We start from the raw sequence: 12,199 nt of genomic DNA, 5'->3' as shown, positions 1-12,199 counted from the left end.
AATGCTGCGGCCGCAGCACGTGGGGTGCGGGATCGCGAGAGCGAGTGGACCGATCCTCCGCGGGTGGACTTTGCTAATCTTGCCTCGCGCCCCAGGCCCGAGCAGAACCCAGGCTCCCGGTGCCGCCTGGATCCAGCCCGGAGTTTCGGAGGCGCTCTGCCGGCACTGCGCTCGAGGACCCGGGCTAAGCCTGGCGGTCAGCCACGGTGTCTTTTCAAGATTGAAGAGGCAGCCCTTGACGCGGCTGTTCGGTGGTTCTAGTCTGCAGCCACTGAAGAAGGCGCCTGGTGCTTGGGAATCGGAGACATGAATTACGCACGGTTCATCACCGCGAGGAGCGCAGCCAGACGGCCTTCTCCCATCCGCGTCTTTAGTGAGTGCTGGGGCAGCGTCCCTCCCCCCCGGGGTGCGGGTGATGGTTGCATTCATTCAACCGTGAAAGCTCACTGTGAACCAGGCTCTGAGTGCAGACATGCACTGGAGTTAGAACTGAAGGCGGGGAGGGAGCAGCAGCAGCGAGAACTGGCCGTTGTGGGACTTGGCCTTGTAAGAGAGAGGATGTGCTGTCTAAAAAGGCTCTTCCCGGGACCTAAGGAGGGATTAGACACAGTGTGCAGCCGCGTGCAGAGTGGGGAAGGCCTGGTAAATTGGCGAGAAAGGGGTGAGCCACGAAGCTAGACAGACAGGTGGGGGCTAAATGGAGCAGGGTTTTCTGGTATTGTGGCTCTTTGCTTAACTAGATAAGCCTGATCACTCTGCCTTCTTAGTTGGACACCTCCACGCCTCAGCTCCGCCACCGGTGAAGTAGGTCCCGACAAAGTTATTTTATGTCTATGTTAGATTAGCATCCTATCACTAGAAATTGTTTAACTTGACAGTGTTATTGAGTGTAATGCAACATACAGAACTAGGAATGTTTTCCGTGAAAGTTTTTCTTCTCTTCCATGTTCATTGTAGCTGAGCTACAGAACAGGGCACCGAAATCTGTCATCTCCTTGGCTACTGGATCACCAAATCCAAACACGTTCCCTTTTAAGACTGCTGCTATCACCATAGACAATGGGAAGACCATCCAGTTTGATGAACAGATCATGAAGAGAGCCCTTCAGTATTCTGAAAGTGCTGGGTAACTATAGATAATACAATTCTGCTGGCTCATTTTCATGAGCAATATTCTAAAGGCCACGGATAAAGTGACTTTGTCTTTTTTCTTAACTGGAGTATTCAACAGTTAGGAAGGTTTGGGGAAGAGTTTTCAAAGAAGAATGAAAAGCAACAGGATATTGAATGCTCCTCGGTGACTTCTCACCCTAGAGCAGTGGTTCTCAACCTCCCTTTAATACAGTTCCTCATGTTGTGGTGACCCTCAATTTCATTGTTACAAATTGAACATAATTAAAGCATGGTGATTAATCACAAAAACAATATGTAATTATATACGTGTTTTCCGATGGTCTTAGGCGACCCCTGTGAAAGGGTCGTTCGACCCCCAGGTTGAGAACCCCTGCCCTACAGAGAGAGAGAGAGAGAGAGAGAGAGAGAGATGGGTGAAGAAGCAAGTTAGAAGAAGGGAGGAAAAGGATGATCCAGGAAGCAGCAATTTTAAATGCTGGGCAATTTTCTAAGAAGTTTGTTCCCTTCCCAGCTATGCAAACACATTGCCTTCAGTTCAAATGTCTTTCATTCTTAAAGGCAAGCTACAACACATTCTTTAAGATTTTTCTTAGCTGATCCTATAATGATAATTTATAGAGTTACTGTGATGGAAAACTATATTGAGATGTAATATAGGTTTTATACAGAGTATCCCCCCAAAATGTATTCATACTTTAACAATCTGATAGCTCAATTTTGAAAATGAAATGTATTTTAATGAACACTGCCTTTATATTTATTCAAAGTGTGTGTATGCATTTTTGGGGACATCCTATATATATGAATTAATAGGGGTCCCTCGGCCTGGCATGCACCCTCTTGCAATCTGGGACCCCTCGGGGGATGTCGGATAGCAGGTTTCGGCCTGATCCCCTCAGGCCCAATCCAGACAAAAGGGAGCCTGATCCTGTGTGTTAAGCATCTGTCCCCTGGTGGTCAGTGCGCATCATAGCGACCAGTCGTTCGGTCGCTTAGGCTTTTATATAGATAGACTAGAGGCCCTGAGTGCACAAATTTCGTGGACTCGGGGCGGTCCCTTAGCCTGGCCTGCGCACTCTCACAGTCTGGGAGCCCTCAGGGGATGTCCGACTGACGGCTTAGGCTCACGGCAGTCAGATTTCCTTAGCGCTGCCACAGAGGCAGGAGAGGCTTCCGCCACTGCTGCTGCGCTCGCCAGCTGTGAGCCCAGCTCAGGGCTTCTGGCTGAGCGATGCTCCCCCTGTGGGAGTGCACTGACCACCAGGGGACAGCTCCTGCGTTGAGTGTCTGCCCCCTGGTGGTCAGTGCACGTCATAGCAACCGTTCATTCCTCTGTTTGGTTGATTTGCATACTGGCCTTTTATTATATAGGATAGATACGTATTATATACATAGATCTTCCCTTCCATGATACAAAGAACTTTGGGGGCCTGAATTTCTAGGTAGTTTATGGAAATTTTCCTGAGTAGAACAAAGAATCAATTATTAAGTGTTTGCTCTATTGTAAAATAAAAACTATAGGTCTTTAGACTAAGAAAGATGTAGATTCAAATATCAGCTGACTGACTTTATGTGAATCTTTTAATCTCTACATCTGTTGCCTTATCTTTGAAATAGAGAATATTAATAATTGCAAAAAGTGTTTGAGGATTTTGAAATTGAATGTATAAAGTACCTAGTATATAGCTACCATTTAATTCCTCTCTACTAATATTATGACATTTACTTCTATAAATTTGAAAATACATTTTATGCTTTAGAATCCCAGAGCTGTTGTCCTGGCTAAAACAGTTACAAGTAAAATTGCATAATCCTCCCACCCTCCATTATCCATCCAGTCAAGGACAAATGGATATATGTGTCACAACTGGCAGCCAAGAAGGTCTTTGTAAGGTAAGACTGAAAGGTACCTCACATTAAAAATCAAGTATTTCCATAAATACAGTCATCTCTCACTGACAAGCAAGAGGACCATGTTTTGTGAATTTCTGGTAGTCTTCTTGTCTTTACTTAGAATTATAAACAGGGAACTTAAAGACATCCACCAACCTGATTTTTCTTACACCTAGAACATGTGGTCACTGACTGAGAGCTATGAGTCATTCAAACAGGTTCCCACTAAAGGAGTACTCAACTCCTACCAAAACCATTAGTGATCATTGCTTAATTTTACCTGGCTCAAAGATTTGGGTTACATTTTGTTCTATGTTATTTTAGTTATGAGATTTCAATATAATTTTTAAATTCTTTAGAGGGCATATCCTGATACTCCTCAGGTGAAATGTGATGCCTTTGTGTGTCTGCTTACATAAATTATCTGTGCTCACTACTGCTTGTGTCTTGTCTTCCTCCTGGCTGTGCTTCTCTAGCTCTATAGGGTGTCCCCCCAAAAACTGTGTACACACACCTTGAATAACTATAAAGGCAGTGTTTATCACCCAGCCAGCATGGCTCAGTGGTTCAGCATTGACCTATGAACCAGAAGGTCACAGTTCAATTCGAAGTCAAGGCACATGCTTTGGGTTGCAGGCTCAATCTCCAGTGTGGGGCATGCAGGAGGCAACCGATCAATAATTCTCTCTCATCCTTGATGTTTCTATCTCTTCTCTCCCTCTCCCTTCCTCTCTGAAATCAATAAAAAAGTTATACTTCTTTTTTTAAAAAAAGATGTAGGTTGTTAGCATGATAGAAAGGAGAGGCTTGAACTGGGAATTGTGAACAATACAAGGCAAGAAAGGATTATTCCATGATTTATGTAAAATTTAGTCATAATAGACCCCTTTGTTTAGGCTGGAAAGATCTATTATCTGGCTCTATTGATGTCAGTATGCATCATACTGACTGCAAAACCTCCTAAGATTTCTCAACCTTTGTCTTACTTGACCTCTAAATATCCTTGAACACTGTTGACCTCCCCATCCTTTTGAACCGCTCTCCTCCTCTAGTGCTCTCAGCACCACATGGAACAGCTCTCTGCCGGCCCACCCGCCTGCCTCTGTGGCAGTGGTCTCTACACAGCCATTATTTATTGGAGTTCCTCAAGACTCAGCCCTGGAACCCCTGCTCCCCTTCATCTATTCACCATCTCTTGGTGCTTCCATTCACACCCATGTGATCAATCAGATGCTAGTAACTTCCAAGTTCCTTTCAAGTCCATTTGTATATCTGTCCACCTGACATCATCACAAGATGTGTTGAAGACACCTCAAACCAAAACACACTCCTCAGACATGGACAACTTTTTGGGTCTGCTTTTCAGTGAATGGCACTACTCTCACCATCTATCTAGTAGTTCCATTGCCAAAAATCTAGGAGTCATTCTTGACACTTCCTCTTCCTTGTGTCCCTGTAGTCCATAATTATGTTCTGTTGGTTTTGGCTTCCAAAATACCTCTCAGTTCTCCTCTCCAAATCCACTGTCGTTACCCTAGTTCAGACTTCTCTTATCTGTCCCAAATAATCATAAAACCTTCCCAAACTCTCTACATGTATTCCATTCCTCTTTAATCCTGTTTGATTACAGCCAGAATGAACTTCTCAAAAAGCAGATCTGACCATGTGATTCCACCTTTCCACACTCTACTTAAAATTCTTACTGGTCTCGCTTGGCCTAGCGCAGTGATGGCGAACCTATGACACACGTGTCAGAGGTGACACGCGAACTCATTTTTGGGGTTGATTTTTCTTTGTTAAATGGCATTTAAATATATAAAATAAATATCAAAAATATAAATCTTTGTTTTACTATGGTTGCAAATATCAAAAAATTTCTGTATGTGACATGGCACCAGAGTTAAGTTAGGGTTTTTCAAAATGCTGGCATGCCGAGCTCAAAAGGTTTGCCATCACTGGCCTAGCGCCTGCATGGTATGGGTTCTGCCCACTTTTGTCTCATCTCATTCCATTCTCCTCTTTACACTCTGCTTCATGCCACAGAATTCTTTCAGTTTCTCAAAATGTACCTATTGTCAACCCTACCCCAACTCATCACTTCCTCAGGGAAACCGCTCTGAACACCCTGAGTTTCCTCAATGCCCAAGAGCTCCTACAATGAGCTTTTATAACATTGCACACCTGAATTTAATAGCATTCATCACTTTTAAATATACATTTATTTGAGTAATTATTTAATTAGTGTCTAGCTTTCCTGGACTAGTACCTCTATGACAGTAAAAACTATGTCATGTTCATCATCCTATCATCATACCTTATACAGGACTGCCTTATGGTAAATATTTTCAAAGAAGGAATAAAAGGATAAAATGAATTTTGGGAGCCAAACCAGTTGTTATTTTTTATCTAAACCTAGAACAGAGGTTGGCTACTATGGCTTGAGAGGCAAATCCAGCCTTCATCTGATTTTGTAAATAGAGTTTTATTGGAACGTAGCCACACTCACTGGTTTACATATTGTCTGTGGCTCTTTCTCACTACGGAGACAGAGATAAGTAGTTACCACAGGGACACTATGGCCCACAAAATATGTACTCTCTGACACTTTACAGAATATTTGCCAACTCCTACTCTATAATCCTAATGAGTTAAATCTAAAATGGGGGGTGGTGGAGCGAAGGGGTTCTAAGAAAGGAAACAATACTATGCAAGCCAACCTATTCTTCTTTTGTCAGGTGTTTGAAATGATCATTAATCGTGGAGATAATATCCTCCTAAATGAACCTGTTTATTCAGGAACACTTCAAGCTGTGAGTATACATTTCTACAAAAGGCAGCTCTCTTTCTTATAATAAATAGGAAAAAAACCATTGCATCATTAGAATGACCTGTCCACTGAAAAATAAAATAATGTCTTTCACCTGTAAACAGGAGAATCATAAATGACATATGACCATTTAAATATACCCTCCACTTTATACATTTCTTTTTACCAAATTTAAATGAATACATGCTTAAATTAGGTTGTATAAAATCATGTCCAGTTTTCTTAATATTTCACTTGAAATGTGATTTAATTTACAAATATTTATTTTTTCATTACCATCTTGAATTGCCATATGCCAAAGTATAATCATGTTATATGTCAGTTTACTATAACTGTAAACTAATATAGTATAATGAAGACTTTCCACTCCAGTGATAAATTAATGGGATTGTAATAACCAGAAAGAGGAACTGACCATCTGGCTCTGCTGTGCACTGGTCAGAACACACTGCTGAGAATTAGGTTCGTTTGGGGCACAATACTTTAGGATAGATATGTTCACAAACTAGAGCAGTCAGAGAAGAGTAGTCAGAGTGAATAGGGAACTGGAAACTATACCGTATGATGAATGGTTTTAGGAACTGTGGCTGTTTTCCCCCAAAACAGAAGACTCAACAAACATGAGAATTATCCTCAAATACAAAAAAGTTAGCCATGTGACAGAAGAATTAGATTTGCTTGTACATGTCCTTAAGTTGGGAAAGGCTGGAAACTACAGGGAAACAACTTCAACTCAGTATAGCAACTTCTAACCATCAGCCTTCCCTGACTCCCTGAGCCTTCCCTGACAGCCTTACCTGACTGCCCATCACTGCAGGTGCTCAGTTACCCTTGACTGCCACCGAACACAAATGTTGCTAAAGTAATTCTAGCCTAAAATAGGGGAGTTGAAGGAGATGACTTTTATGCTTTATTGATTCATATTTTATTGGTTCTCTCTTTTACTCAAATTTAATATTATCTTTACAAAAATAAATATATAAAGCAGTTAGCTAATCTTAATGAAAGGCATATTTTCTCAACATTCCTAAGTAGAAATCAAATTGATATTATAGCCCTAGCTGGTTTGGCTCGGTGGGTAGAGCGTCAGCCTGTGGACTGAAGGGTCACGGGTTGGATTCCGGTCAAGAGCACATATCTCAGTTGTAGGCTTGATCCCCAGCCAGGGTGCATGTGGGAGGCAAACTCTGTCATATAAGCATTACTCTCTGTCTCTTCCCCTCCTTTTCCCTCCCTCTAAAAAAATCAATGGAAAAATATCCTCAGGTGAGGATTAACAAATAATAATAGTAATTGATTTTATAAAAATTTCTTTTTCCAGTGAACAATCTGAAAAAAAATTTAAATACATTTTACATTTATAATAACATCCAAAAGAATAAAATACATCACCTATTTATGGGTTGGAAGACTTAATATTGTTAAAATGCCAAAACTGCCAAAGTGATCTACAGATTCAACGCAATCCCTATCAAAATGCTAATAGCCTTTTTGTAGATATAGGAAAGCCAATCCTCAAATTCACATGGGATTGGAAGAGGCCATAAGAATCCTGAAAAAGGAAAACATAGTTGGAGGCTTCACCCTTCCCCATTTTAAAACCGACTGCAAAGCTACAATAATCAAAACAGTATGGTACTGGTGTAAGGGTAGACAAATATTTCAATGGAGTAGAATTGAGAACCCATAAGTAAACCCATACATCTGTGGCCAATTGATTTTGACAAAGGTACCAAGTCCATAAATAGGAAAAGAAGTCTCCAACAAATTGTAATGGGACAACTGGATTTCCACATCCAAAAGAAAGAAATTGGACCCTTACCTCACACCACATAAAATTTTAACTCAAAATGGATCAAAGACCTAAATGTAAGAGCTAAAACTATGAACTCTTAGAAGAAAACATAAGGGCAAATCTTGACCTTGAATTTGGCACTAAATTCTTAGATGACAATAAAAACACAAGCAACAATAAAAATAAATAGATAATTGGGCTTCATAAAAAAATTAAGACTTTGAAGCATCAAAGGACATTATGAATAAAGCAAAAAGACAGCCTAAAGAATGGGAGAAAATATTTGCAAATCATATATCCGAGAAAGGCTTACTGTGCAGAATATATATACTAGTAAAAACCTCCTATAACTCAACAACAAAAGACAAATGAATTTAAAAATAGACAAAAGACTTGAATAGACATTTTTCCAAAGAATATATACCAATGGCCAGGAAGCACATGAAAAAATATTCAATATCATTAGTCATTAGAGAAATGAAAATCAAAACCACAAAAAGATACTATTGCACACCAGGATGGCTTTTATTTTTGAGTGGAACATAGTAAGTATTGGTAAATATGTGGAGAAATTGAAATCCTTGTACATTGTTAGTGAAAATGTAAAATGGGCCAAAACCGGTTTGGCTCAGTGAATAGAGCGTCGGCCTGCGGACTGAAGGGTCCCAGGTTCGATTCCGGTCAAGGGCATGTACCTGGGTTGCGGGCACATCCCCCGTAGGAGATGTGCAGGAGGCAGCTGATCGATGGTTCTCTCTCATCGATGTTTCTAACTCTCTATCTCTCTCCCTTCCTCTCTGTAAAAAAATCAATAAAATATATTTAAAAAAAAAAAGAAAATGTAAAATGGTGCAGCCACTGTGTAAAACAATTTTTCAGAGAACCACAGGCTGGATTTTGAAGCTTCTGCTTGGAAGGAACACACATCACTTCTACCCACAATTTATTGGCCAGAGCAAGACACATGGCCAAGCCTGAGCAAGGAAGTAGGATCCTTACTCTGGAAATTGACAGGGGATATTATTGAACAATAACGGAATCTGGCACAGGGCAACAGTAGAATTAGAATATAGAACCTAAACCCTCGGACGGTAGAGCTGACTGCAGGTTATGTATTCAGGGGCATAAAGGGTAACATTCTTAGTTATTATAAGAATCAATGACACATTTTGTAATCAGGTCTGAATCTTGGGCTTTCTTTTTTTCTATGTGCTCAACAGCTGCAACCACTGGGCTGCAACATGATTAACATTGCCAGTGATGAATATGGGATTATTCCAGACTCCCTCAAAGAAATACTTTCCAAATGGAAACCAGAAGATTCAAAGAACCCCGAGAAAAACACCCCCAAATTTCTTTATACTGTCCCAAATGGCGACAACCCTACTGGAAAGTCATTAACAAGTAACCGCAAAAAGGAAATCTATGAGGTATTTTAAAAGAATGTGTTATGTGGCTATGTTCCTGTTTCTTTTTGACCTTTTAGAAGAGCACTATGCAAGTTTCCTCTCTTATTAGCCTCTTGCTTTCAAGGGAGATAATTTTTAATAAGAGGGAGTCATCTATGCCAAGAATCCTAATAAATTTAAACACAAGAATTTACTACAGCCTTTGTTAACCCTAAGATTTTTCTTTCCCTTTGATATTTTCATAAAAAGAAATAGCATTCTTGGTCTGATGTTGAATTCTATGAGGTCATTTAGTATTTGACCCCAATATTTGATTTTCATTATTTTATATATTTGTATTTCCAACTTGTCCCTTTTCTTTCTTGCTCATTGTCACTTCAATTTACAAAGAAATTCTTTGAAAAATAAGAGGCATGTGCCCTTTGTAGAATCTATTTTAGGGACTTGACAACAATGCCTAAGTTCTTCACCATAAACATTTTTTTGAAGTATCAAGCAAATATGCAGCTATGCAGGAATCTTTGAAAAATAAGAGAAACATGCTTTTCCGAAAAGTCTTTTTTATGTCAGGGCCTATTGCCTAGACCAGTGGTTCTCAACCTAATGCCGCGACCCTTTAATACAGGTCCTCATGTTGTGGTGACCCCCAACCATAAAATTATTTTCATTGCTACTTCATAACTGTAATTTTGCTACTGTTATGAATCGTAATGTAAATATCTGATATGCAGGATGTATTTTCATTGTTACAAATTGAACATAATTAAAGCATAGTGATTAATCACAAAACAATATGTAATTATATATGTGTTTTCCGATGGTCTTAGGTGACTCCTGTGAAAGGGTCGTTCGACCCCCCAAAGGGGTCGTGACCCGCAGGTTGAGAACTACTGGCCTAGACAATGACTAGGTGGACATTAAACAGGGTGATGTTTGAGAGAGAGAGCATAGGCACTGACTATGATCCCGACCCTTGCACATGAATAGTTTTTCAACATAAGTACCAAGCCTATGTTAAAGTAATATAGAAATTAATCATATAATGGAATCATAGTAATATTTCAAAAAATTCCTTTTACTGAGTGTGTGTGTGTGTGTGTGTGTGTGTGTACTGCCATATTCTTATTTTTCACACTCCGGGCTCCATCGCTCATTCAGTTCTGTGCCTGCCTGTAAATTGCGTTCTGTGATGGAGATGCCTGAACTCCAGACTTCTCTATCCAACTTCTGTATCCAGCATCCCATGTAAATGTCTAATGGGCATTTCAAACCTAACATAGCCACACAGAGCTCTTGATTTTGGCCAGCCACACCCCAAACCTCTCATTCACAACCCCTCCCATTCTTCATCTCCATACACTGTGCCAGCATGATTCATTACCTTTTATTCCTCTCTTTCCCCGTCTCCTCCCCCCACCCACTACATCTAATCCATTCTGTAGACTCTCCTGACAACATATTTATCCAAATCCATTCGTTTCCCTCCACTACCACTGCTCTCACACACCAACTTCTTCCCTTGCTGGTCTATTGGGATGTTTCCTTACCGGACCCCACTGCCCTCCACTCTTGACCTCTAACCACGCAGCAGCCACTCATGTCCTTCCCCTGCTGAAATGTAAATGTAAAGCCAGTCTATGGTCCTGTTTACAGGCCCCCAGTGGCTTCCCCTTGCGTTGAAAATAAAATCCAAAAGCTAGGTGACCTGCTCAGCTATTCTCAGTCTCTTACCATCATTGTTGCAGCCCACTGGCCTTCTCTCTAATATGCCAAATTTTTGTCTCACCCAAGGGTCCCTGCTCTTGCTCTTCCCTTAGTCTATAAGCTTCTTCCGTGATATTTGCACAACTGGCTCCCTCCTGTCATTCTGAGATCTTGTGTTATCTTGTCAGGAAGGGTTTTCCCATGATTCAACCTGAAATAGCTACTCTGTTTTTTTCTCTCTCTCTCTCAAACATCACCCCGTTTAATGTCCGCCTAGCCTTTAAGTCCCCCACCCAATATTTCTTCTGTTCATGATCCATTGGCTTATGTATATTCTGTCTTTCCCACTAGAATGTAAGTTCCATGAGAACAAGAGCTTTTGGAGCTTTATCTCTTTATCTTCATTGTCTAGGCAATAGGCACTCAATAGCTTCTTGAATGAATGAATACAAAGAATTATGATTCCAAATACTTTTAATTTTAGATAGCTCTTAAGAAATAATTGTATTACTTTAACCTTTTCTTAGCTTGCAAGAAAATATGATTTTCTCATAATAGAAGATGATCCTTACTATTTTCTCCAGTTCAACAAGGTAAGTAACGATGTGAAGTTGTTTCACAATTAAAAAATAAATTATTGTAAGTTATTGCCCTGCCTTTAAGTTTAACCTGGCTGCTAATCCACTTTTACATTGGAATTTTAAAAATGATTCTTAATTTGCTACCACTTCAACATTTTTAGTCTTTTAGTTTAATTATGGAATTAGTACTTTTCATTTCTTATATTACACCTCTTTCCAGAAATTACTTAGCTTAAAAATAGTATGTGGTTCTCTCTACCATAAATTTGGAGAGAGAAAGTCAGGGCTAATGGTCTTGAACTCCAGATCCTAGTGCATAGCTCCTTAATCATCGTACCAGGGATCTAAAGTGGGTTTCCTCTTGGGTGTCAACTACAATCTCAGTCTCTCTCTCTCTCTCTCTCTCTCTCTCTCTCTCTCTCTCTCTCTCATCTTTTGTTAATCCTCATCTGAGGGTATTTTCTTCATTGATTTCTAGAGGGAGTGGTGGAAGGGAGGAAGGGGAAGAGAGAAAGAGAGGAATATCGATGTAAAAGATGCATTGATTGGTTGCTTTCCACACATGCCCCCACTGAGGCCAGGGATCAAGCCTGCAACCCAAGTATGTGCCCTTGACTGGGAATCAAACCCATGACCCTTCAGTTAGGACCAATGCTCTAACCACTGTTCACCAGCCAGGCCTCAACTCCAGTCTCTTTTTTTTTTTTAAATATATTTTATTGATTTTTTACAGAGAGGAAGGGAGGATAGAGAGCTAGAAACATGGATGAGAGAGAAACATCGATCAGCTGCCTCCCGCACACTCCCCACTGGGGACGTGCCCGCAACCAAGGCACATGCCCCTGACCGGAACCGA

General features: G+C 40.5%; 1 protein-coding gene across 4 annotated transcripts in view; it reads left to right on the top strand.

Annotated features, from left to right (window-relative positions):
• The first annotated feature begins 9 nt into the window (after nt 1–9).
• Nucleotides 10–12,199, top strand: part of AADAT (aminoadipate aminotransferase) — a 22,628-nt gene continuing 10,438 nt past the window's right edge. For 2 of the 4 annotated variants that reach the window (XR_001361032.1, XM_005860787.2), the window contains exons 1-6: nt 12–373; nt 958–1,126; nt 2,895–3,027; nt 5,763–5,837; nt 8,870–9,079; nt 11,290–11,355. Coding sequence is in view for 3 of the 4 variants with exons in the window: in XM_005860787.2 (XP_005860849.1) it covers nt 307–373; nt 958–1,126; nt 2,895–3,027; nt 5,763–5,837; nt 8,870–9,079; nt 11,290–11,355 (720 nt within the window). In the remaining variant the exon portion in view is untranslated. Of the gene's footprint in view, nt 374–957; nt 1,127–2,894; nt 3,028–5,762; nt 5,838–8,869; nt 9,080–11,289; nt 11,356–12,199 lie in introns of all 4 variants that reach the window. The other 2 variants (XM_014535227.1, XM_014535226.1) reach the window with 2 other exon arrangements.

Source organism: Myotis brandtii, unplaced genomic scaffold (genome assembly GCF_000412655.1).
Source record: "Myotis brandtii unplaced genomic scaffold, ASM41265v1 scaffold14, whole genome shotgun sequence".
NCBI classification, from domain to species: Eukaryota; Metazoa; Chordata; class Mammalia; order Chiroptera; family Vespertilionidae; genus Myotis; species Myotis brandtii.
Note: the sequence above shows the minus strand (reverse complement) of the source record. Positions and strands in the feature narration are given on the sequence as shown.